Source organism: Notolepis coatsorum (genome assembly GCF_963971535.1).
Source record: "Notolepis coatsorum genome assembly, chromosome: 10".
Taxonomy (NCBI): domain Eukaryota; kingdom Metazoa; phylum Chordata; class Actinopteri; order Aulopiformes; family Paralepididae; genus Notolepis; species Notolepis coatsorum.
Window position 1 is genome coordinate 49,872,593 of NC_140174.1, and position 27,958 is coordinate 49,900,550.

The following is a 27,958-nucleotide window of genomic DNA, read 5'->3' on the forward strand; positions in this document are numbered from 1 at the left end:
TATTAAATATTCGATTTGTACATTTGTGTGGATTCGTTTCATCAGGTGGGAAAGTGTTCATCATACTTATATCATGTACTGGATGGCCAGAAGTTAAAGTACAAGAGGTAGTGGTATTAAATACCATATCTAACAATACAGTCAGGGAATTGTACCCCTCAGTTACACTACTGTTCTAAGCTGTGCTGCATAGTAATAGCTTTCTAAACTGGGTACTGCCATTCCTCCTTTTTCCTTTGGTAGTTGTAGTCACATATCTGATCCTTGCCCCCCCCCCCCCCAAGTGAATCTTGATATCTTTCTGTCCCATTCCCTGAATTGTTTTTGTGGTATTAATATAGGTAGAGACTGAAATAGGTATAGTAACCTTGGTAATATGTTCATCTTAATGATTTCGATCCTTGAGCTGAAATCTAGGGGCATTACTGTCCATCTTTCTAGGTCTCTCTTGATTTTCTGATTGATCTTTGTATAGTTTGCATCGTATAACCCCTCCATCCCTCTTGTAATGTTCACCCCTAGGTACTTGATCCTGTCCATGTCCCATTTAATTTGTAATTTTTCTTTGATCTCTATCGTTGGCGTGTAGTTCAGTGCTAAAGTCTGTGTCTTCGTCACGTTGAGTCTATATCCTGAGTAGTATCCATATTCTGTCAGTAAATCCATCAGTGTCGGAAAGCTTATGTCTGGTTGCCTCATACACTATCACGTCGTCTGCGAACAGTCCCAATTTATGTTCTGTTCCCCTTATCTCCACCCCTTTGATGACTTTGGTCTGTCTAATTAGTTGAGCCAGTGGTTCGATGAATACATCGAAGAGCGTCGGCGAAAGACAACAACCCTGTCTGGTAGCTCTCTCTAGTTTAATCCGGTCCGTCAAACTACCATTTACCTTAATCCTAGCCGTCGGTTCTTGATATAATGCCCTAATTGTTTTCATAGCGTTTTTGTCTAATCCAAATGTTTCCAATACTTTATATAGAAATATCCAGTTTACACTTTTTCTGCATCTAGGCTAACTAATACTGCACTTCCTCCTTCCTTTTGTATCTCCTCTACCACCTGCACTGTCTTCCTTATGTTATCCTGTGTCTGTCTTCCTTTAATGACTCTGGTCTGGTCTTCGTCTATTATATCTGTCATAAATGTCTCAAATCTTTTGGATATTATTGATGTATACATCTTGTAATCTACATTAAGTATGGACACAGGTCTGAAACTGCTACACAGTTATCTATCTTTCCCTTCTTTTGGAATTGTAGTAATTATGGCCTCTTTCCATGAAGGTGGCATTGTGCCTTTTTCCATTGTGTGTCTGAATGCTGCTTCTAATATGGGGCTCAGTTCCTGTCTAAATGTTTTGTAGAATTCTGAGGGGAACCCATCGCTACCCGGTGACTTACTACTCTTTGCTTTACTGATCACATTCCATACTTCCTGTTCTGTGATCTCTGCATTTAATATTTCGTTCTGTTCCTTCCCTATCGATGGTAGATCTAATTTTTTTTTTATGTCTCTATCTCCTCTTCTCCTGCCGCTATCGGTTGTGTGTATAGTTTCTTATAATATTCTTCAAATGTCTTCTCTATTTCAGCTGGTTCTCTCAGTATTTTGTTTGTGTTCGTGTCCCTTATTGTGTGTATTGTGTTACATTTTTGTTGTGTCCTGATTCGTCTAGCTAAAAGTCTGGTCGCTCTCGGTCCCCCTTCATAGTATGTCTGCTTCATGTATCTAGCTTTCTTCTCTATTTCTGTCAGCAGCTCTTTGTTTATCTTTCCTCTAACTTCCTTTACCTCCCTACGTGTCTTTTGATTCTCTGAGCTTTGGTGTTCTTTCTCTAATTCTTTCAGTTTCTTTATCAAGTTCTGGTATGTCTCTATTCTAGCCCTCTTGAGTAATGCCGTCTTTGCTATACATTTTCCCCGTATTACTACCTTTAGTGCATCCCATAAAATGTTTGGGTCTACCTCTCCGTTATCATTTTCTTCTCTGTATCTAATTATGTCTTCCTTTACTTCATTAACAAACCTTTGTTATTTAATAGTCCTACATTCAGTCTCCAAACTGTATTTCTCCGTCTACTTTTAAGATTCACTGTCAGATATATTGCGCTATGATCTGATATGTCCGTTACCCCTATCCTGCATTCTTCTACCCTGTATCTGTCCCCTGTTGTCATGAGAAAATAGTTTATCCTTGAATATGTTGTGTGTGGATGTGAATAATGTGTGTATTCTCTATCTAGTGTGTGCATTGCTCTCCATATGTCCATGATTCTTAATTCTGCCATGTGTATATTCATATATTTGCTAATGTTTGTCCTCCATTTCTTTGTGCTTGTCGTGTCTATGTCATAGTTCAGTACATTGAAATCACCTGTACAGATCAGGACCCCCTCCCCTTCCAACGCTATGATATCAAAGATTGTTTCAAATAGATATTTCTCACTGTCTGGTGGAGCATACACATTCACTAGTGTTACCATTTGACCTTCCATTTTCCCCTTGACCATTACATACCTCCCCTCTTTATCCCTTATTTCCCTGATCATTTCAAACTTCACTGTGTTCTTAATTAGTATAGCTACTCCTCTTCTAAGGTTCTTTTTAAAAGAACTATAGAACAGATTTTCATACCCGAATCTCTTCAGCTTTTCATGTTCTTGTGATATTAGATGTGTTTCTTGTAAGAAGATGACCTGCGCCTCCTCTTTCTTAAGTTTTGTCATCACCTTACTCCTCTTGATCGGATTATTCATACCATTCACATTTAACTACATCATTTTTATACCCTTAACTTGTGTCATATTTCTTTTCCAATTGTTTTCCCGTTCTACCCATGTCACATAAAATAATATTTGTGGTTGTAGCCTCTGCTATCTCCGTCTGATTTACATACATATAACCATAATAAACATTAACATCAACATTAACACTTGGAACTTCCATGGCAGTTGAGGGTCTCACTCGTACCCCTCTTTCCCCTGCTGGTGGGTGGGGAGTAGTGGCTCTCCTAGTGAGAGGGCTCCCCCTAGTGGCTAGAAAATGTGCACTATATGTCCAACTCTTTCTGTGTGCGACCTGCTCCGAGCCCCCGGTCATAAGCTCTGCATTAGTCACTTTCATGTTCCTGTCTAATTGTGTTATGCGACATGTGTACTCCTGTGTTCCTTTCATGTCTGTCTCAATATATCTCTTGAATCCCCATGTCCTTTTTTTATCACTTTCGGTATAATTATCTCGCATGTGCTTTATCATCTTCTTCCTGCATAAGTATTTTTCATGTTTTCACTTTCTTGTATTGTGTGCGTCATATGTATATCAGTCTAATGTGTCTTGAATCTCCATGTCCTTCTTTCTAATTTTTGGTTTAATTATCTCGTATGTACTTTACCATCTTCTCATTGCATCAGTCCTTCTCCTGTTTACCTTTGTGTAATAATATGAAATGGGGGAGGGGGGGGGGGTTGAATGCGGGGTACTTTCTAAATTGATACAGCCTCTATTTAGATAGTCGTCTCCATATTTGCACGCCACTGATCAAACGTGGCGGAGTAATCTGAGTCTGACATGTTTCCCAAACAGATAGCGGTGATGTGTAAGGCCTCCAAGGTGGCCATAGAATACTCTGTGGCCTGTAATTACTTTTGGCTGTTAGTTGAGGCCATCTTCCTCCACACCCTCCTCTTCACAGCTGTGCTCACCAAGAGGCGCCTGGTGAAGAGATACATGCTTATAGGATGGGGTAAGGTACTGCGATATAACTGATGTATGGATGGATCTATGTATGTATGGATCTTTGTATGCATGTATGTATGATATATATTATATATGTATGAATGTATGTATGTATGTACTGTATGTATGTTTATATATATATATATATATATATATATATATATATATATATATATATATATATATATTAGTGCTGTCAAACGATTAAAATATTTAACTCGATTAATCGCATGATTGTCCATAGTTAACTCGCGATTAATCGCAAATTAATCGCATTTTTTTTTAAATTTTTTTTTTTACCTTAAACAGATCTTTTTCAAGTTCCAAGTTTTAATACTCTTATCAACATGCGAGTCAACAAATGCTTGCTTTGTGCAGCCATTTAACACAAAAGGATGACCCTCATGCATTGCAAATTTGCATCAAATTCAAAACAGAGTGATGCACAAAATAACTTAAAAGAAAATAATAATTTAAAACAATGAATAAAGTGTGCATGAAATAATAGGGGAAAGAAAACGTTAGGAACTTGTTACATTCACACACACAAGGGCTGATTAATCACACACCCCCCTCTCTCCCTCACACACACACTCTCCCAGCTCTTTTTCTCTTTTGCCCCTTCCTCATCTCTCTCACCCCCCTCTCTCTCTATATCTCACACACACACACACACACACACACACACACACACACACACACACACACACACACACACACACACTTCAGAAACAAACATAGTATCAATGAGAGCATCAATAATACACCTGAGTGAAGTCTAGTAAAAAAATAAAAATAATTTTTTTTTTTTTTTTTTTTTTTTTTTTTTTTTTGTTAATCTTGAGTTAAAAAAATTAGTGGCATTAATAGAATCGGGAGTTAACGCGATATTAACGCGATATATTTGACAGCCTTAATATATATATATATACTATATAGTACACTCAAAACATTTAATTTAGCAGATGCCATCATACCTCAAATCTATCTTTGTTATATACTGTATGTATGTATGTATGTATGTATGTATGTATGTATGTATGTATGTATGTATGTATGTATGTATGTATGTATGTATGTATGTATGTATGTATGTATGTATGTATGTATGTATGTATGTATGTATGTATGTATGTATGTATGTATGTAAGATAAGATAAGATATTGTATGTATGTATGGATGTATGGATGTATGGATGTATGGATGGATGGATGGATGGATGGATGGATGGATGGATGGATGGATGGATGGATGGATGGATTGATGAGCCACATGTAACATAGACACACACACACACCTCTAATGCTTTTATAAATGTCTTTCAGGTGCACCATGCCTCTTTGTGATACCTTGGATGGTGATGCAGATTCTATATGACAAGACAGGGTGAGAATGTTGACAACGTTTCTATAAACCTCTCAAACAGCAGAGATGAGGAACCTCGAGGAAAATGTGTGATGTTTAATCCTTGTCTTCTGAAGGTGCTGGGCCAATCTAAACAGAATGCTGTGGTGGATAATGAGGGCTCCGATCACTCTGGCAGTTCTGGTACGTGATGTATCCCACAGAAACCACTTCCTATTCTCCAAATACCAAAAACACATGTACATTAGCACAAGGTCAACGGTACAATGAAACGTGTTGGAACGAGAGAACAGATCAGCTGAATGAATGAATGAATGAACGTATGAATGAATGAACGAATGAATGAATGAATGAATGAATGAATGAATGAATGAATGAATGAATGAATGAATGAATGAATGAATGAATGAATGAATGAATGAATGAATGAAAACTTTATTTAACAGATTGCAGAATGGGTACAATCAGGGCCCGAAACTAGAGCCCGCCACCCGCCATTGGCGACCAGATTTTAGGTTTGGCGGGTGCCACTGAGAGGTCTGTCCGCCATTTGGCGGGTCACAAAATAGTAATGTAAAATAATTAAAACTGCAGTGTGTTTTGGTCTTACGACAGGCCTAATTTGTGGCTTGTTTACCGATGTCACATCCACTACTCTTCTGTCCTGACTGCCCGTGGCGCCTGCTTGGACTGTAGGGAGCTAACTAAGCTAATTGGCGTTAGCTGCTAATCCTGGAAACGCTCAAAGCACCGTCAGCGAGTCCACAAAACCAGTTCCATTAGTGAGGAAAGGGGTTATATTAACGAGGCTTGACAACAGGGGTTCAAAGATAACTTAACATTTATTGGCTATTGGTTTATTTATATCGATTCATGCATCCACCAGGCTCCGTGTGTTCTGTTGACAATTCTTAGTCTAGCATGTGTGACATCATCAACTACGCGACTCAGACGGAGATGCATCCAGCTGCAGCGCCGGAGAATCCTTACTGGAGCTGGAGGCTACTCGAGTATACACACAGACAGTGGAGCTGTTTGCAGATAGCGAGCATTTTGACTTGTTGCGTGGTGGCGATGTCTCACAGATAATACAACTACAAGTATGATTATATAATATATATATTTTATTAAAAAAAATTATAAAAAAAAAAATACAAAAATGTAATCAAAAAAAAAATTGGCAGGTAAGAAATATGCTTGGCGGGTAGATTCTTCCCATCTACCCGCCACTGGCCGGTGAGTCAAAAAGTTAATTTCGTGCCCTGGGTACAATACAGTACGGCTCAATACACACAATTGTTAACTCAATGGCCGCCAACAACGATTGAACCCATTTAGACCTAAAACGCCTGCTAAAAATGCACTATATAGCCTGCATATACACACAAATGTGTTTCCCGGTTGCAATGGGTTAATACGTGTTTGTCCGCCAATTGTTGAACGCCAACCACGTATATATACGTTATTTGGTCGTTATTTATTTTATTCGCTATTTCCAATCGTTATCCATCCAGGGAGCCTGTGTAACCATATGGAATGAGTCTGAGATTGCAAAAGTACAATACCGCTGCCTTGTGGTATGCAGCCGATGTTGCACTCCCTTTGAGACTCTCTGGCTTGGCCTGTGTGTCGATCTAAAGAGTCCGGGCCGGGTTTTCCTGGTCGGGCAGCGTGTAACTGTTCCGCAACAGTAAGTGACTTCCGGGGTAGGCCTGATTGGCCCCGACAGGCACGTGACGCGGCAAACTCAGGACGCGCAACGAGGCTGCTGAGAGCTGTCGCGCGGAAATAGGCTGTCTATTGCCATTCTCTAACACAAACTCTAACCTTAACCAGCTCCTTAACAGCGCCTAAACTTAACCGTTCTAACCTTAACCAACTCCGAAACAATGCCTAACCTTAACCTTAACCTTAACCATGCCTAACCTTAACCATAGAAAGAATATTGCCATTCTCTAACACAAACTCTAACCTTAACCAGCTCCTTAACAGCGCCTAAACTTAACCATTCTAACCTTAACCAACTCCGAAACAATGCCTAACCTTAACCTTAACCTTAACCATGCCTAACCTTAACCGGCGAAAGAATACACACTAAAAAAAAAATCACGTTAAAAAAAATAAATTTGATGGGATTCGAACTCGTGAACAACGGACCGCAGGATCGCAGGACCGCTGCTCTGCGAGGTGAGCTAAAGCGCCGAATGAAAGTCCTAGCGGATTTGGACGGTTACATCATTCCGCAAGCTCTGCCGCTCCGCGGAGCGTGCCGCGCGGCAGAGAAAGTTGCGCGTCACGTGCCTGTCGGGGCCAATCAGGCCTACCCCGGAAGTCACTTACTGTTGCGGATAAGCTATAAGCGGTCGGGCAGGACAAGCGTTTATAACACATGGTTTGAGGAGAATCAAGCACTCCCGGTTCATGTTCTTTGGTGGATTATGTTGGCAACATGATCGACATCAATACTTGGAATGGCGATCAGATAATTGGAATATTCTTTTTGGAGTACATCCTAGTGAAGGTAAGGGCTATATTGTATCAATCTTGCGTTGATTTAAGAATCCCTTCCCTGCGATCCGAACGTATGTGTGTAATGTGTGTGTGTAACACACAAGGAAAATGTCTTTCCTTTTCACATCTTGAACGATAGATACTCGATGCCAAATGGGCCATATTATTGCATCCATAGCTATAATATATATATATAGTTATAGGCCTGCAAACAAGGTGAGCGACTCCATAGGTTTAATGCGTTGGCAGCACATAGTCATATCCGGTTCCCAACGTGGCGGTCAATGAGTTAAGGGGATGCAGACCAGAGAAAGACGTTTGTCTTGTTTACATCAGGGTCCCCCATTTTCAATTCATAATGACATTTATGACATACTGTACACAACATACATGACATGATGACATTTATGGCATAGGGACATACATGACATACAGGTATATAGTACTGTTACATTTGTGACATATACGATATACGTTACCCAGAGATCCTAACAGAAAATATATACATATGATGGTGACGAGACTGTACATTAGGAGGGGGTGGGTGGGGTGGGAGAAAATATATACATACAGTGGGGAGGAGACTGTCCATTAGGAGGGGGTGGGTGGGAGGGGTGGTTGGGACATTTACGGTGGCCAGTTTTGAATGGCAGCCTCCCGTAGGTGCTCTTTGAGAGCGGTTTAGAATGTGGGTAGGGATTCACGTTTTTTTACGGCTGTGGGTAGGGCGTTCCACATTGTTGTGGCATAGTTGCGAAAAGTGTTTAGTCCCTTGTTTGTGCCGAATCTGGGTTGCACCTGATTTGTGGAACTCCCTCTGGTGTTGTGGTCATGGTATTCACTGACCTTTGGGAAGTATTTCGACATGTACATGGGTACCTGAGTGGTGTAGTGTATCTTGTAGACCAGGGCCCTCATTCATCAATGTGTGCGTAGAACATGACCTATTTCCACACGTAAGCACGGAATGTAGAACTAGTGTACGCACAGGGAAGTCGGGATTCATCACACACTGCGTACGCAGGCTCTATGCTCCTCCGTGTTGATGAATACCACTTTGTTCTACCGTCAATGCTCGTGCATAATTATCCATATATGGTCATGAAAGTGAGGAAACACCCCCCATGGGATGTGAAATAATGGACTGACCCGAGCGGAACTCTGAGAAACTCCACGGAGAATTCACTGCTGTCGAACCAAGAAGACACTATCGCGTATTATGGGATAAATAAAAGGCGGATTTGTAAACGGTGATGTCAGATATCAACGGCTCCCTAAGACCATTGCTGCAATTCTGCCTGGACAGCTCAAAATACTAATAAAGACCGTTCGTTGACCAAATAATGGACTGACCCGAGCGGAACTCTGAGAAACTCCACGGAGAATTCACTGCTGTCGAACCAAGAAGACACTATCGCGTATTATGGGATAAATAAAAGGCGGATTTGTAAACGGTGATGTCAGATATCAACGGCTCCCTAAGACCATTGCTGCAATTCTGCCTGGACAGCTCAAAATACTAATAAAGACCGTTCGTTGACCACTGTTTGGCGTTGGTTGTGTGTCATTATAACCGTGCTGTAATATGAATGCCTTTATTAGTTGTGTTCGATTGGCTATATGATTTTTAGAGGCATCTATTTTGTTGTCGGCTAATAAAGACCGCGCTGGAATATGACTGCCTTTTCCCGTGTTGTTTGATTAATACCCAGGGATTAAAGTTCTCCTCAATTTGATTCCAAATCGCGATGGATCTCCCGTCAATTTTCTACCTGCTGCATATGATTTCTAGAGGCATACTACAATCTATTTTGATGTCAGTATTGGGTAGCCTACATAAACAATAATACGAGAGCATATACAAGAACAATGAATCTTACTGCCATGTATGATGTAGCAGATACGCCATGTGTAGCCTGCCTATATGTGATCAATACAAACATGAACTTGAATTCCATCATGTCTGTGTGCGGGTCACTGCGGGAACTCACAAGGCTGTTGTCACAATGTAAATAAGAACGTGCACTGAAGAGTTACAGTATGTAGTTGGTTGATTATTTGTATGACAGTCAGTAAACCCTTGCAAAAAGTATCTGTTTTATTTAATGAATTGAAAACATTCAGCATCGCCTTCCTCCCGGCATCCAGCAATAACATGTATCAGGCAAATGCGCATCGCAACATTGACTGAGTGGAATCCCTTTCTATTCACATAACTGCATTTGTGATGGAGCTTTGACAGCTACAGTAACAGTCTATTGCTCGATCCATCTCCAATATCACGATGGACCGTGCCGCGGTGGCAAAGACCCGAGGGTGGAGAGGATCTTGAATGAATTCCATCATCATATATGTTGTGTGTCTGTCCACTATGTTTGTTACTTTGTTATCCCCCCCCCCCCCCCCTATCTATGTAAAGCGACCTTGGGTCTCTTGAAAGGCGCTATATAAAATGAAGCTATTATTATTATTGTTATTATTATTATTATCATCACATCTGTGCGGGAGCTCACAAATAGACTGTTAGTCTCAGTGAAGTTTCAACGGAGGTCATCTATTCTAACCAACAAATTGAAGTAGAAAGCATTTCGTGACCAATCTTATTTGGAAACATGACACACAAAATAATTTGCTTTTTATTTGAAACAATATCTAATCGCGTTTGGAGGTTGGTGTTTTGCGTCTGCCCCCCCGTGCCAAACAAGCAGGCCAACCTCTTGTTCGCGTGTGAGCCCGTTATAATTACACTACTGTCGCTATTTTGCAATGAACTATAATGAATTACGGGTCATACAGATGTTGAACACTAATGCACGGAAGCTTATTTCCGCCTTGGAACTAATGCAGGACTGAGGAGTGCTTATGCGTAGTAACGATCTTCTACCACTGGGAGCTAGGTACGCCAGGTCTGACCTGTGCGTAGATGTACGCACGAAGTCAAGTTCAAGTTGAAATTGATGAATCCCACTCTTTGCTTAGAAATGATCGTACGCACAGGGTAAGCACAGATCTGTGCGTAGAACACGTTGATGCATGAGGGCCCTGGTCTGACCTGTGCGTAGATGTAAGCACGGAGTCAAGTTCAAATAGAAATTGATGAATCCCACTCTTTGCTTAGAAATGATCGTACGCACAGGGTAAGCACAGATCTGTGCGTAGAACACGTTGATGAATGAGGGCCCAGGCCCATTGCAAGTTGCTGTACTCTGCCGTCTACTCTAAGCCATCCTAGGTTGTCAAAGTGGGCAGGGGTGAGGTGGGTTTTAGGAGTAAGGTCAAGCAGCAGTCTGACCAGTTTGTTTTGTGATGTTTGTAATCTTGTTTTTAGCGCCTTTGAGGTGCTTTGGTACCATGAGGTGCAAGCATAGTCGTAGTACCCTTGAATGAGTGCTCCTGCCAGAGTCTTCAGGGTATTCTTGTTTACCAGAGAGGAGATCCGGTACAAGAATTCAGTTCGTTGGTTGACTTTTTTGATTACATTGAATGCCATTTTGTCACAGGAAAGATTTGCCTCTAGGATGGAATCCAGGGCCCTCATTTATCAACGTTGCGTACGCACAGATATGTGCATAACCCGTGCGTACAATCATTTCTAAGCAAAGTGTGGGATTTATCAATTTGAACGTGAACTTGACTTTGTGCGTATATATACGCACAGCTCGGAGCATGCGTAGCTGACGCCCGGTGGTAGAATATCGTTACTGCAGACGGACGGCATATGCGCTCCTCAGTTCATGCATTAGTTTCAATGCGGAAATAAGCTTTTGTGCATTACTCCCGTACTTCTGTATGAACCGTAATTCATTATAGTTCATTGTGAAATAGCGACAGTAGTGTAATTATAACGGGCTCATGCGCGAACAAGAGGTTGGCTTGCTTGTTCGGCACGGGGGGCAGACACAGAACACCCACCTCCAAACGCGATTAAATATTGTTTCAAATAAAAAGCGACATACTATTATTTTGTGTCATGTTTCCAAATAAGATTGGCCACAACAAAATGCTTTCTACTTCAATTTGTTGGTTAGAATAGATTACCTTGCTCCGTTGAAACTTCACTGAGACTAACAGACAGTATTTTTTTTGTGAGCTCCGCGCACAGACGTGATAATAATAATAATAATAATAATAATAATAATAATAATAATAATAATAATAATAATAATAATAATAATAATAATAATAATAATAATAATAATAATAATAATAATAATAATAATAATAATAATAATAATAATAATAATAATAATAATAATAATAATAATAATAGCTTCATTTTATATAGCGCCTTTCAAGAGACCCATGCAAGGTCGCTTTACATAGATAGGGGGGGAAATAACAAAGTAATAAACATAGTGGACAGACTATGTAAATATGATGGGATTCAAGTTCATGTTTGTATTGATCACATAGGCAGGCTACACATGGCGTATAGGCTACATCATACATGGCAGTGAGATTCATTGTTCTTGTATATGCTCTCGTATTATTGTTTATATAGGCTACCCAATACTGACATCAAAATAGATTGTATGCTACGGGGTGTACTGACTGACTGCGCTCCGCGTAACTCAACTCGTTATTATTATTATTATTATCAACACGGGAACGTTTTGATTATATTTAAAAGGCTTTACGTTAAACGAAACAAGTGGAATTTCGAAGCTGTAAGCAGAATACAAGTCATATGAACACCCACGATATAGTGTTCTTCCCCCTTCCTACTGTATAAGAAAAAATAAAAAAACCCATTGCAATGAGAACAGAGGGTGTATGTGTATTACAAAACCCTTGCAATAAATGTGTCTTAAATGAATGAAAAGCATACATGCTCTGGACACAGAGCATATATCGTGTGGGTGATATGACTTGTATTATGCTTACAGAATTCCACGTATTTAGTTTTACAATGTCAAAGCCTTTTAATATAAATCAAAACCTTCCCGTATTTCTGCAATCTATGCGCAAAATAATAACGAGTTGAGTTCTAACAAAGAACGTATTACATGCTGGGTATGCTGATAGAGTAAACTATGATATGAATATGAATAGGAATATGATATAAGGTATACACTGGTCCGTCCGCGAGGATAGCGACGAGGAGTCGGATAGCCATTAAATGCCATTTGAGAATATAGGCTATTAATGCAAAGCGACGGCTGTGTCATGTGCTATTATATATGTGCAAGTTACTGTTGCATAATGTAGGCTATGGGCTGACTGCTATTATATGTAATTCATATAGGCTACCTAATACCGACAACAAAATAGATTGTATCATATGCCTCTACACACATCATATTATATCCGGTAGCCAATCCATATTCCAGCATGGTTATAATGATGACACACCAACGCGCCAAACAGACAGTGGTTAACGAACGGTCTTTATTGGTATATTAGGGAGTCGTTGATGATATCTGACATCACCATGTACAAGTCCGCCAGCATTTTATTTATTATCATCCGGGTTGTGTCTTCTTGGTTCGGCAGCGCCTCTGTGAACAATCTCTCAGAGTTCGCTCGGGTCAGTCCATTATTTCACATCCCATGGGGGTGTCCCATTACCATATATGGATAATCGGGGCGGTTCTGGTATGCAAATACGTAAAAGCACGAGCTGCAGCGTAGGATCAAAGTGATATTTATCAAGACAGGTGTGCGTACGACCTGTGTACGCATGTGTGATAAATCCTTTTTTTTTTTTGCTTACACACATTCTAAATTATGTGCTTAAGAACAAAGATAGAACACTTTCTAAGAATTTTTGATAAATGAGGGCCGAGGGCCCTCATTTATCAACAATGCGTAGAAAGTGTTCTATTTTTGTTCTTAACACATTAAGGACCAGCCACGAGTTTATACGGGTTTCGGTGCCATGCGTTGTGGACCAGAGCCACGTATATAGCCGTGGCCAGTTGTTATTGTTTTATTCCATATTAATAACCGGATCAACATCCCCCATCGGCTCTGCAGAATTACCCTCCTCTGTGGACTCGCCAACATGCAATACCGGCCAGATCCTCTTAGGGGCGCCATCGCTCCACTGCAGTATCATTGTGGGCGATTGGATTATTTTTTTTACCTCCAACGGAGCCTGATATTACCCTGATCCGAAAGCAACACTATGCACCGTGGATCACGTTTCAAATCGCAAATTTCACCATGGAATATGGGCATTTATCATCAACCAATGGACATATCGATCTACCAGATGCCGGTCGATAACGGGGAAATGCTGGAGGGGATCCCACCGGGTGACGGTAAGACCTTATTCACCTAAATTACAGCCGGATTAGACATTGTTGTGAGACGCAAGCATTCGATCAGTGAATGTGGCTACTTCCACGGACATTCTATTGGTAATCAATAATACTAATCGACATTCCCCGCCGCCCCTCTTTCATCCATAGATGCTATGGGATAGTCCAGTTCATAAGCAGTTTGTGTTATTTCATTAGAATATATACAACAGAAATGCTGTTGAATATAACGTTAGTAGCCTTTAACTCTATAAGTAGCTTTCCAGAAAATATATGAGACGAAATCTGTGATAAAGCTTATATTCACGGCGCTATAAAATGACAACCTATTGATGGATTTTCTTTTTCTTTAAGCCATTTTGAAGGGAACTCAAGTGACAATGAGAATGGACAGATAGCAATACTATAAAGTATAGATATAGCTCTACAAAGTCACATCGGTTTGTCAACAAACCTTGGACCTCTAGCACCATATTAGACGGTGCCGAACGGTCGTCAAAGTGTTAAGCACAGAATTTAGAATGGATTTATCAAACGTGCATACACAGGTTCTACGCACACTCCGTGTTGATAAATACAATTTGTTCTACGCTCTGCGCTCGTGCACGATTTTAAGTATTTGCATATAGCACCGCCCGTAATTAACCATATATGGTAATGGTACACCCCCATGAAATGTGGAAAAGTGGACTAAGCCGAGCGAAGCGTGTTATGGGAGAAATACGCGACAGACTGACAGACATGTACACGTACGGTGATGTCGGATATGATATCTATTAACCATTGCTGCCTGGGCAGCGCAAACACTAATAAAGACCGTGCTGGAATATGACTGCCTTTTCCCGTTTTGTTCGATTAATACCCAGGGATTAAAGTTCTCAAAATTGTTCGTCAATTTTCTACCTGCATATGATTTGTAGAGGCATACAATCTATTTTGATGTCGGTATTAGGTTGCCTATATAAACAATAATACGAGAGCATATACAAGAACAATGAATCTCACTGCCATGTATGATGTAGCCTACGCCATCTGCCTATATGTGATCAATACAAACTTGAACTTGAATTCCATCATCATATTTATATGTTGTGTCTGTCCACTATGTTTGTTACTTTGTTATTTCCCCCCCCCCCCTATCTATGTAAAGCGACCTTGGGTCTCTTGAAAGGCGCTATATAAAATGAAGCTATTATTATTATTATTATTATTATTATTATTATTATTATTATTATTATTATTATTATTATTATTATTATTATTATTATTATTATTATTATTATTATTATCACGTCTGTGCGGGAGCTCACAAATAGACTGTTAGTCTCAGTGAAGTTTCAACGGAGGTCATCTATTCTAACCAACAAATTGAATTAGAAAGCATTTCGTTGTGACCAATCTTATTTGGAAACATGACACAAAATAATAGTATTTAGCTTTTTATTTGAAACAATATTTAATCGCGTTTGGAGGTGGGTGTTTTGCGTCTGCCCCCCCTGTGCCAAACAAGCAGGCCAACCTCTTGTTCGCACGTGAGCACGTTATAATTACACTACTGTCGCTATTTTACAATGAACTATAATGAATTATGGTTCATACAGAACACGCGCCAGTGTTGGAAGTAATGCACGGAAGCTTATTTCCGCGTTGCAATATCCATATTCTACCACCAGGCGCCAGGTACGCACGGTCGGAGCTGTGCGTAAATATACGCACAAAGTCAAGGACACGTTCAAATTGATAAGTCCCACACTTTGCTTAGAAATGATCGTATTCAAGGGTTACGCACATATCTATGCGTACGCACCATTGATAAATGAGGGCCCAGGTATGTAATTTCAACATCCTGATCCTACTCGATCTCAGTGCAGCCTTTGACACAGTGTGTCACTCCATCTTCCTCCAAAGGCTGTACCAACTGGGTGTTGAGGGCACAGCACTTGGCTGGTTCTCCTCCTACCTCACAGACAGACACCAATTCATCTCCCTCTCCGGCCACACCTCCTCCCCCTCCCCAGTCACACAGGGGGTCCCCCAAGGCTCAGTCCTTGGCCCCCTGCTCTTCATCTGCTACATTCTCCCCCTTGGTCACATCATCCGTAAATACCACCTCACTTTCCACTGCTACGCTGATGACACCCAAATCTACATCAGTACACAATCCCCCCACAGCCCACCCCTCAGTCACATCGAATCCTGCATTACCGAACTCCAAACTTGGATGACTCACAACTTCCTCAAATTGAACAGTGACAAGACGGAACTTCTCATTATTGGCAACAAAACCACCCTCACCAGATCCGGACCCATCACACTCACCATCAACGACTCCACCATCACCCCCTCCCCCCTAGTCCGAAACCTTGGTGTCCTCCTTGACCCCACCCTCTCATTTGACCCCCACGTCCGCTCCATCGTAAATATATCCTACTTTCACCTCCGCAACATTGCAAAAATCCGTCACTGCCTCTCCCCCCCTGCTGCTGAATCCCTCATTCACGCCTTCATCTCCTCCCGCCTGGACTATTGCAACTCCCTCCTCACTGGTATCACCTCCCGCTCCCTCCATAAACTGCAAATGGTCCAAAATTCAGCCGCCCGCCTCCTCACTAACACCCGGTCCCGCGAACACATCACTCCTGTCCTCCACTCTCTCCACTGGCTTCCGATCAAACACTGCATAAACTTTAAAACACTACTCCTCACCTTCAAAGCCCTCCACAGCCTGGCCCCCCCCTACCTGACTGATCTCCTTCTTCCCTACCGCCCCACCCGTTCCCTCCGGTCCTCCTCCACTGCCTCCCTCACTGTCCCGACATCCAAACTTAAAAACTTTGGAGATCGGGCCTTCTCTCGTACTGCACTCCGACTCTGGAAGTCCCTCCCCCAGTCCATCAGAGACTCCCCTACACTCTCCACCTTCAAAGCTTGCCTCAAAACCCACCTGTTCTCCCTTGCCTTCAACCCCCCCCACCCATAACCCCCCCCCCCCTCCAACCTGATTGATGTCTGTTTCCAGTCTTTTTGTGCTATCATGCTGTCTTCCCTGTTCCCCCCACGGTCTCATGTTCCTTTTGTTTTTGTTTCTTTGTTGTTTCTTTGTTTTGTTTCTTTGCTTTTGTTTCTTTGTTTTTACATTTGCTCCTGACTATTGTCAGCGACTTCGGGTTATTGAGAAGCGCTATATAAATTAAATTAATTATTATTATTATTATCTTTCTTTGTGACAATATTGTCACCCACTGTAACTGAGAAGCCGTTGGTCTTGCTGGGTTTGTTATTTGATCCAAAGAGAATGGACTCTGTTTTACCCAGGTGTAATGATAGTTTGTTATCAGCGAGCCAGGTGAAGATTCTGCCGAGTTCCGAGCTGAGGGTTTTTTCAACCTGTAACTTGTTCTTGTCAGAGACCAGCAGGGCTGAGTCGTCCGCGAACAGGAACAAGTTGCAGTCACAAGCTGACGACATGTCATTTGCATAGATTAGGAACAGTAACGGTCCTAGTATGCTTCCTTGTGGAACACCACAGCTCACTGGGAGGGGGGGGGGGGGATAGAGTACCATTTACCTCCACCATCTGTTCTCTCCCCTCCAGGTAGGATTGCATCCAGCTCACTGATAAACTGTCAAAACCAATTGCTTTTAGCTTGTCAATCATAATGGAGTGATTGACAGTGTCAAAGGCCTTTTGTAGGTCCAGCATGACCATGCCGCAGTATTTGCCCGCGTCCACCTCTTGTTTGATTGTGGTCGTTCAAATAGAGAAGGCATGTGTCAGTGGAGTGGGATGTTGTGAAGCCAGATTGGAATTCATAGATTAGATTTCTTTCCGCAAGGTAGTGTTGTCAAAAATATCGAAAAATCGATACATATCGATTCTGAATATTTTAAACGGTTTCAATACTCATTTCCCGAAATATCGATACTTTCTGCAGTATTGATACCAGCTGGCTTGGTCTACCGCAAGTTGTTGACAGACAGACACACGCTGTTGCAGAGCACGCTTGCCCCTCCTCCTCCTCACAGACCTGTCTTCAGTTTGTAAACAAAGATTTTAGCTCCGAATATGGCCAGTGCAGAGCCTCCGCAACTTGTGCTTGTGGATAAAGAAAATAGCAGAAGTGCTGTTTGGAAGTACTTCGGGTTTGAAGTAAACGACGAAGGAAAAGCTAAAGCGTTGTTACAGAGCAGTGCCAACGATACAGCTATTAGCTAACATTAGCTTATGCTAGCTAGCTGGCCACCTTTATAATTACTTCATGGAAACGGAGTAACGTTAAGTCGAGTTCATACTAACTACACTAGTACATGTATGAACTCGACATAACGTTACCCCGTTTCGGAAAAAGCTAAAGATGCCACGATGCCCATTTGCAAGCGTTGTTACAGAGCAGTGCCAACGATACAGCTATTAGCTAACGTTAGCTTATGCTAGCTAGCTGGCCACCTTTATAATTACTTCATGGAAACGGAGTAACGTTAAGTCGAGTTCATACTAACTACACTAGTACACATATGAACTCGACATAACGTTACCCCGTTTCCATGAAGTGTTTAAGTAGCAGCAATCTTGTTGAAAATGTAACGTTAATAAATGCTCTCTCTCTCTCTCTCTCTCTCTCTCTCTCTCTCTCTCTCTCTCTCTCTCTCGCCGTCATGTAAATGGTTGTAGTTGTTGTTTTAACCAAATAAAAAGCAGCAGCACTATTGCATAACTGAGTCATGTTTGCTATGTATTTCTTTCTTTAGGGGAGTTTGTTTCACAGTTTTAGCATGATGTTTTATAGATGGCTAGGTTAAACAGGTTTTTGTTTTTAAGAGGGGTTTGATTTAGATTAGATAATTTAGTTATTTTTAAACGTCTGATCTAAAGATAAACAAATGGTTTTAAAAGTGTTATATTTATCTTCTCTTATAGTACCAGAGAGAAGCTGAGGAGAATCAACCAGCAACAAAAGCAAAATATATATACTTTTTTTTATTTATTTTTTGGTATCGAAAATGGTATCGAATATCGATACTTTTCAAGGTATCGTATCGAAGTCGAAATTCCAGTATCGTGACAACACTACCGCAAGGTACTTTTCGACCTGTTCGTAGAAAATATTTTCCATGACTTTCGAGATGGAGGTAAGAATAGAAACAGGGCGGTAGTTGCCTGGGTCTAATTAGCTGCCTTTTTTGTGCAGGGGGGTCACTCTCGCAATTTTGAAGTCTTTGGGGACGTGTCCCTGTTTTATGGAGAGGTTTATTATGTATGTTATGACTGGGGTGATGGCGGCTGCTGAGTCTCTGAGGAATTTGGAGGGGATGTTGTCATGGCCAGTGGCCTTGTTAGGTTGGAGGGCGCTCAGTTTTTTGAGTACCTCATCTGTTGTTACCATTTCAAGTTTAAAGTCGTCTTTGCGGACCCCTAGGTTTTTGTAGTAGGCTACTATGTGGTCTACCCCAAAATGCCCTGAGTGGGAGGGTAGTTTATTAACCAGTGTTGTGGCTATGTTTGTAAAGATTTTGTTTAGGTATTTGGCCACATCCAGCTTGTCTGTGATGAGAGTGTTTTCTGTCTTTATGTTTATGTTTGTAAATCTGCTTTTAATTTTTTTGCTGCAGCCTAGTTGGTTGTTGAGTAATTTCCATAGTTCACAGGGTTTGTTTTTGTTTTCCTCAGTTTTGTCATTGATGCATTTTCTTTTGCGGATTTGATCATGGTGTTTACATCATTTCTTAGTCTGTTTCTTTGTATTTTGAGTTCAACCACGTGGGCTTGGAGTTTACTGTTTTAGCTTTTGGTAAGCTTTGTCTGACTTTTATGAAGTTCAGAGCATTTTTTGTCTCTGGTTTTCATAGCGGTCAGTATTTCAGTGTGCATCCATGGCTCAGCGCGATTTTTAACCCTGGTAGTTCTGTTTCGTATTCGCTCTCGCTCGGCATCGCTCTCTGCACTATCTCGCATATGTGCACGCGCACTGAATAAAGACCACAAATGTACCTTTAATCCCAATATTCGTCTGACCACACCCCTATCAGCTCACCCACACAAGCAGGGGTGGGGCCACCCACTCGCCTCCTTCTCGCTTTCACCACAAGGAAGAAGTGCCTCGGTAGATCCCCACACTTGACACCATGATGGAAGAAAGGATTAGGAGCAGCTTTGGGAAACAAGGATACGTTGACATTATATCTTTATTTTCTCTCTCACTATTTTCGAGAAAATACGGCGATATTGTCTTCGTACTGGAGTGTCTGGAAGATGATGATCATTCTAAAAACCCTCCACCGGTTTTCGTATTGGGAGCACGCCGCTGCATGCTTCTCAACTGCAGTTCCTTGCTGTGTTTGTTGGGGTGAAACCTGTCAGGCCACAGCTGAACTGTCGGACGCGCCGCTGTTGTGAGAAGCGGTGGGTTTCAGGTTGGGTGAGTACTGTTGCTGGCGGGCTTCACTTGTCTGTTAGTGCTATGGGGGCTACTTGACAATGTTTATGGAAACCGGCCCCAGGCTAGGGTCCTTTGTTCAGCCACCTAGGCGACAGAAGACCTTGGTCTGAATACCATTGTAGTTTTAACTAGTGGGCCGCAACCATTAACACTGGTGATCCCTGTGTGTTCTGGACGAGTGGATTTCTCTCTGTCCCATGTTAAGCCCCTTCTTTCATATCCAAATGAGAGTATTCCTTCACGAGGAGATATGTGCATGGATGTGCGATAGCGGCAGATCCATGTTCAAGTCAGCTACACAGGCCAGTTTGGTATTGTGCTGATTCCGTCGGGTGTTGGTAAAATCACCGTTGTAAAGCAGTGTTGACATCTTGTTTCTCTTTTCTCTTAAAAAGTGAGGAGAGGTTCAGAACGGCGGCCTGTCTGGGTGAGTGTTATGTCATTGTATACATGTTCAGGTGATAGCTGCTTAGCTTACGGTTAGCCAGTCAGCTGTTAGCTGCTGCGTTAGCCTGCTGGGATCGCTGCATGGCCTACTTAGGTTGGGCCTACTGTTAGCCAGTCAGCTGTTAGCTGCGGCGCTAGCATGTCGTGATCACTAGGTAACGTTAGCTTGCTGCTATAGGCCAAGGCCTGGCGCGGGGTAGCTTTAGCTCCTCGCGCGCCGCCGCGAGCTCGCTTCTGGTCGCGTGCGCCGTTAGCTCGGCGTCTCGCGAGCAGGGGCAGTAGCGCCCGAACGGTTGGAGCGGCCGTTAGCTTAATGCTACTCTGTTGAACATGCTTTGATTATAACATGTTTTACACTCTTGACTACGACGTCATCCTTGACAGGGGATGTTCGTCGACCCTGCCCTGAGCCTGGACGGGGATTGCGTCAACAAAGAGGACTGTAGCGACTGGTTGGAGCGACGACGCTGCCCAGTTCGAGCAACACAGGATCGGCTGTGTTGTCTACGGGGTCTTGAGCTGCGCTTCGCTGATCTACGTTCCGGGTAGGACAAGGTTTGACCAGACCTTATAACACGTCTTCTGGTTTTACTTTTCTAAATGTTTTGTGAATAACGATGTTTTCCCAAAACGTGTGTTGCTGCAATGCATTTAGGATACGACGCAAGTTATGTGTGAACTGTTTTTGTCACTGGCAGTTAGCTTCTCCGTGCAAATCGGGTTGTTGTTACAGATGTGAAAATGATCTGGTTGTTGTGTGAGAAACATCATGGTGTTTATATGTACCGTGTACTCACAACTAAGGTAACTAACCTATGAAGCTATGCTTAGTGACAAGTGAGTAAAAGAATGTTCTTTTCTCAGCCTGTGATGACAATGAACAGTGTTCACATATTAACAGGTTTTCCTGTTTTAACTGGCCGTATTAAGGGTAAAATAAGAGGATTGTGTTTCCCCCCGGTTCCCTGGGGACTTTTTCATCCTCCTATCAGACATGTTGCACTACATTGTGTCTTTTGTGTGGTAGGGATTAGTGGTCTGCAAGGGCCTTGAAATAAAGCCCGAGCCCTGCCCGAGCCCTTGAACTTCAGGCCCTGCCCGAAAATAAGACCGACTGTAAATAATATTTTAAGCCCTAGCCCGCGTGAAAACCCGAAAAAAAATATTATTATTATTATTATTATTATTATTATTATTATTATTATTATTATTATTATTATTATTATTATTATTATTATTATTATTATTATTATTATTATTATTATTATTATTATTATTATTATTATTATTATTATTAAAATATAATTTTTTTTGTATTTGTTTTAAATATTCGAAACACGGTTTTATATGAACGTAATAAATAAACAAAACTAAGAAGCATTTACATAGCCTGTTTCGCAATGCCGTCTCTCCCAGTGCTCGCTTATATAGACTGACTCACACTGTCACACATCAGCCTCGTAAAACGTATTGAAGGCTATAGAATCGTCTTTGACACACGCACACACACACACACACAACACACAATAGCCTACTCAGTCAAACAAACAAACAGAAAACAGAAATCAGATTTCGAGCAGAGCAACGTAATGAAAATCACAACAAAACAAGTAGCAGTCGCGACCCAGCAAATAGTAAACATCACTCACCAGACGTCAGCAACACGTTGAACACCGTTAACAAAACCGGCTACATACATCCCAAGAACAAATTAAAACGTTCGCCAACTGGCTATATTCCAACACAACCAATCGAGTTGAACTTGTCCCCTGAGTTCTCTCTGCGCGCTGCAGTAATTACATCCAAATGTTTCTCTGGCGCAAAAGAGAAAGCGAATCTTAAAACGAAGGTTATCATATAACCCTAGTTATATGAAAAAAAAAAAAAACGCAAAAAAAAAAAATTAAAAATAAAAAACGGTGGTGCCTGGGCCCGGCCGAGCCCGAATTATTTATAAAAAAAAAAGCCCTACCCAGCCCGAACCCGCCGGGCCGGGCCGGGCCCCGTCGGGCCTGGGCAAGGTTGCAGTGCACTAGTAGGGATGCGATGTAACCCTTAGCTTGATTGCTGAGGTTGTGCTAAAACTGCTGGAGAAACTTTATTTTCCTAGAAGAAAAGATTGTTTGGTCGCTGTCGTGTGTGCTTAGCAAGGCCTGTGGCCGATACTAATCGAGAATTATGTATTCTCTCATTATGAAAAACGGCGTTCCTCTGTAGTGTGTTTTTGCCATTTTTTGTAGGTGATGGTGGGTTGTGTGTGTCATGTGACCTACAACTGGGTTGGACTGGCCACAGAAGCACATGTGTATGTTGGACCGGGGCTCTTAGAGCCCTCTCTATTCTGTGTTTTTTCGTTAGTAAAAATCAGATAGCAGGTTAGCTCATGCGCTGTGTGGAGCTGTCTAACGCTTCATAGAGCTGACTATGACTGTGTCATATTCTCTTTTTGTCATTACATCGTATCATGGGTGTGGGGTCGTAAAGGGGTGAACTGGTAACCTTTCCTCTCCTCCTTGTTTCTGTCGGTCAGGGGTACGCCCCCTGTCCTTCAAGGTTCCCGTCACGTGGCGGTTCGGCACGTTACGGGGGGGGGGGAGTTTCCTGGTCCCACGGCCTGGTATATTGGGCGTGTGCACCGCAGGAATTCCCCCGCCATAGAGTACGTCACCGTGCGCGTCTCTGTTGGTAGGACTTCCGTGTGCTGTTCAGGTCCATGTGATGGATCTGTTTCAGGGGGGTGGTCAGGGCTCCTCCTCACCAAGCGCCTATTCGGGCCTTCTGTGAGTTCGGACTCCTTCTTCCATGTGAGGGAGCCTCCATCAGAGTACAGAGCCTTCCTCCTCAGATTGTCAAAGTGAGTGGACCCTCTAGAAGGTGTCCTATTCTATTGTATATGTATTCGATTCAATTCGATTATTGAGTGTGTATGGGTTCAGTGCCTCTTCCCCGGAGAGCCCTAAAACCAATTTTTTACATGGCTCAAGGTGCAATATATTCTTTTCAATCTGTACAGCTCGCGTGGGAAGTCTCTCTGGGGATCCCCGTCTCCTTCCTATGGGAGGGTGGTGGGATGTAAAAATGTGAAATTTTTTTACCCCCGGCTGTGTAGACTGGGATACATACTGTTGATGCTTCCTTCTTTTCTATTCAAAAAGTGTTGGAGTTAGGGAGTGTCACACCCCTCTTGTCGTTCCCCTGGGCGCCTTGGGGATTCAATGACAGGTCTAAATAGCCTGTTCATTGATGGGGGTGTGTCCCGACGCACGTATAGGGCTAGCTCGCTGTAAACAGGCGACTGACTGGCACGCCTTGGTTGCTTGTGGTTAAAACGGCGTTTTTATAAAGCAACTGAGATGGGGGTTTTTCCTCTTCCGACGACCAAATCCCACGACCTGGGTTGGTTTTCGACGGATTCTCGTTCATGTCTGGGGGATGATGACGGAATGGATCTGAACATATGTAGAGGGGTCTCACGCCCTTGGGGTAAGCCACCAGGCGCGGTTCGCCCGAACGTCTGGGTGGCGCCTTCTTTTCATGTTAAGATCGACACGCATATCTGCCCTTTCTCCTGGAGTAGGCATGTCGGCGTGGTTAGGGCACAGGACTGGTTCTGGTCACGCTGGTCCGGATCAGTTTAACCCGTTGTCCGCCGGGGATGCAGATCTGCTGTTCTGGTACCCTGAGGGACTTGGGCTTTTTTCAGGGGGAAAAATGCCAGGTCGGTCCGGGTGTCACAGGGTTAAGCGCTATGGAGACCCTGGTTGGGTACGTTTTTACTCAGCACTGTCGTAATGGCTTACGGCCATGCCATTCTGTACACGCTCGATCTCGTCGGATCTTGGCCGCTACACAGGTTGGTCCTGGTTAGTACTTGGTTGGGAGACCGCCTGGGAATACCAAGTACGGTGTGCTTAGGGGCTGGTTCTCCATTCTTTTTCGCTCCTCTCTCACGCATGGCGAAGAGGGGCCTGTGGGGGTGGTTTTTGACCTCCTCTGGTGACCCTGTGCTTCCCGTACCGCCAGGCCCGGTCCGAAGTAATGTTTCGTCGACCCGTAGGCCTGGGTTAACCCTTTTTTGGAAACTGAAACACTTGTACTGCGGTATAGCCGGTGTATACCCGCAGGTGGAGTTTTTTCTTGAGGGGTTATAGGAACAACCACCGCATTGGGTAACACCAAGGTGGTTGATTCCCTGGTGTGTTGGAGCAGTGTCAACTCCCGGGTTCACCGTTTGAGGGTGCCCCTGCACGTTCATGACGTCTGCCAATCGTGTCAGCCTTCTCTGCCTCGACCCCTCTGGGTGGGGGTTTTTAAATGGAGGCTTGGTCATGCAACACCGCCAGCTTACGCTCCTTCCGCCGGGGCGGCTGTGTTCAGCTGTCCCCTCTGGCGCCTGTCTCGTCCGCAGTCTCCAGGCTAGGGTTAATAGCCCGTTGCCTGGTTTTTCCCCGGTGCGCTGCCTGCTTCCGTTGGTTGACCTTTTTTGTGTGCTTACGGCCATGCTGACTGCCTGTTGCAGGGTCAGTGTGCCAGGCGGTGTACTATTGGGGGGACGGGGCCTGCTCGGCTGAGGGGCCTTTGTCCGAATACGCTGGCGATGTGGGGGGCGGGGCACTACGTGCCCACCTGGTGGGGTCTTGATGCTGGCATCATGGACTTCTCCGGGCCCCCGTTCCAGGGAGTCCAGTCCTTTTGGTGGGTCTGGGTCTTCCTTCGCGCTCCGCTGCTACGGCCTTGCCACGGGGTTGGGTTTGCCCTTGACCCCGTGATTCTGGGGGCAGTAACAAGGTTGTTCCTCCGTTCGTTCCCGGGTGGCATGCAACATGGTTGTGCGTGTGTGTAGTCGTGGGGTCAAGCCACGGTCTGCTCACCCTGTGCGTTGAGTTGCTTGAGTGCCTCTTCGCACGGTCGGGTCCGTCGCCCTCCCGTGAAGCCCCTAATAGGGGGGGTGCCCTCCATTAGGGTGGGTCAGGGGGGCTCGGCCCTCCCTGTTCTGATGGTTGTGGGGGGCTGTCAGCGGGGTGTATTTGTCGGCTGTTGGCTCTCGCTCGGCCTCCCTTGTGCAGAGAGCGATGCCGAGCGAGAGCGAATACGAAACAGAACGTTAGGTTATGACTATAACCAAGTTCTGTTAGTATAGCGACGCTCGGCATCCGACGCCGCTGCAGCCTTTGACCTCGCCTTGTGGCGAAAGCTTGGGAAGGAGGCGAGTGGGTGTCCCCACCCCTGCTTGTGTGGGTGAGCTGATAGGGGTGTGGTCAGACGAATATTGGGATTAAAGGTACATTTGTGGTCTTTATTCAGTGCGCGTGCACATATGCGAGATAGTGCAGAGAGCGATGCCGAGCGTCGCTATACTAACAGAACTTGGTTATAGTCATAACCTAACGTTCTTGTAGTTCTTGCCATGTTGTTGGTTTTGAAACCAAGCCATGTTTCTTCAACTAGTGTACCACTGAGCTCATCTGACCAGTCCAGGCTCTCCAGTTCTTGGTTAAAGGCCTCGGTAGGTTTTGAGGTCCCTACCGAGAATGAGATCAATGGTAGTTTGTGTTGAATCACAAACTTGTGTGGGTTGGGTGATTAGCTGGCTGAGGCTGTGCAGATCACAAAACCTACTGAAGGCCTTGAAGACGGGTACATTCTTACGTTGCATATCCGTGTTCCAGTCTCCAATAAGAATTTTTTCTACATCCTCAACTCCAGCTAAGCACCCATCCAGTGTATCATAAAAGCTAGAGCCATATGAAATCCGCGATCACGGAATCGCGGACGGAATCGCGGAATTGAGCAATAGAAATGGAATCAACTGTAAATAAAAAAAATAAAAAATTATAATTTTTTTTTTTATGTTGTGGGACTTGTACAGCACTTTGTTCAACTTTGTCAGTGCTGTAAAGTTTAAACCTTTTTAAATCTTAGACAAACAAAACACTTTGCTTTCATGAAATATTGTAAGCCGTCATTTGAGGCTTTATAAAAGCAGCACAATGAACACAAATCTGTCAGTACCGAGTCCAACCTCATCTTAAATAACAAACAGCATTGCTTGTTGTAGTTAACAAAGAGAGGCAGAGTTGATTTTGCAAAAAAAAATATATATATCATTTATATTTTTATATTTTTTAATAATCACATTTTATTTTCATATTCGAATCCCATGCCCATCGAACGAAGCTTCGAAGTATTTAAGACAGCCCTATTAAATGGACTGTTATATCTTATTCAATTGTGGAAATTTATTCATTCCCACTTATTAGACACTATTTCTGATGGTAAAATGAGCGTACAAAGCAAAATACAGAATTCTGAAATATTAAAACGGAAAAAACTGAATTTGGAAAAAAATAAAATGGAATTTGGAAAAAAATAAAACGGATTTCATATGGCTCTAATAAAAGCCACTATGTTCTGGTGGTCAGCCAGTAGAAGCACTACTAGACGCACTACTAGAGCACTACTAGATGCATTAGAACTCTAGTCATATAAATCTAGACATATAAAGGTAAAATAAAGTAGGGTAAAAAAAGGTAAATAAATATGGAATAACATAAGTAAAAAATACAACACTGTATATATACGTATATGAAAATGAGGATTTGTGTGTAAAAGTGAAAAGTGTATTGCATAAGTGGAATGACATATGAGAGAATGGAATGAGATAAATAGAATGTAACACTATATGACAATGAGGATTTGTGTGCAAAAGTAAAAGCGTATACAACAGTGTTGCACATTGGGTCTGTAGCAGTCCAGGTTCAATAGCAGCGGTCATAGTTGTGCATCTTTAGGTAAACAGTGCCGACAGCAGGTTATGCAGATTGGCAAAGTGGAATATTTAGGTTTATGAGTTGAGACCCCTGATGGCCTGGTAGTAAAAACTGTCCTTGAGTCTGGTGGTGCGTGCAGCCCTGCTCCTGTATCGTCTGCCAGACGGTACCAGGGAGAACAGTGTGCGTGCTGGGTGGCTGTGGTCCTTGATGATGCTGTGTGCCTTTCACAGGCACCGCTGATGAAGGATATCTTGAATGACCCGGCAGTCTGTTGCCAGTGATGTGCTGTGCAGCCACAGCTCATTGGCCAGTCACGGTTGTCATTTAATGATAATCACCTGCTCGTCGATTTTACAATCACTTGCTGTTTGCCAGCCGAGATGCCTGCGATGGAACGCTGTGAATATGTATCACTCTGCATACA

The 27,958-nt window shown here is 42.9% G+C and overlaps 1 protein-coding gene across 1 annotated transcript in view; it reads left to right on the top strand.

Annotated features, from left to right (window-relative positions):
• The window catches only part of glp2r (glucagon-like peptide 2 receptor), a gene marked incomplete at both ends in the record, with an annotated part of 120,507 nt that overhangs the window by 83,193 nt on the left and 9,356 nt on the right, over positions 1 to 27,958 (top strand). Inside the window, 3 exons of the mRNA XM_084323036.1 lie at positions 3,585 to 3,749; positions 5,105 to 5,124; positions 5,220 to 5,286. Coding sequence (XP_084179162.1) covers positions 3,585 to 3,749; positions 5,105 to 5,124; positions 5,220 to 5,286 — 252 coding nt within the window. The remainder of the gene's footprint in view (positions 1 to 3,584; positions 3,750 to 5,104; positions 5,125 to 5,219; positions 5,287 to 27,958) is intronic.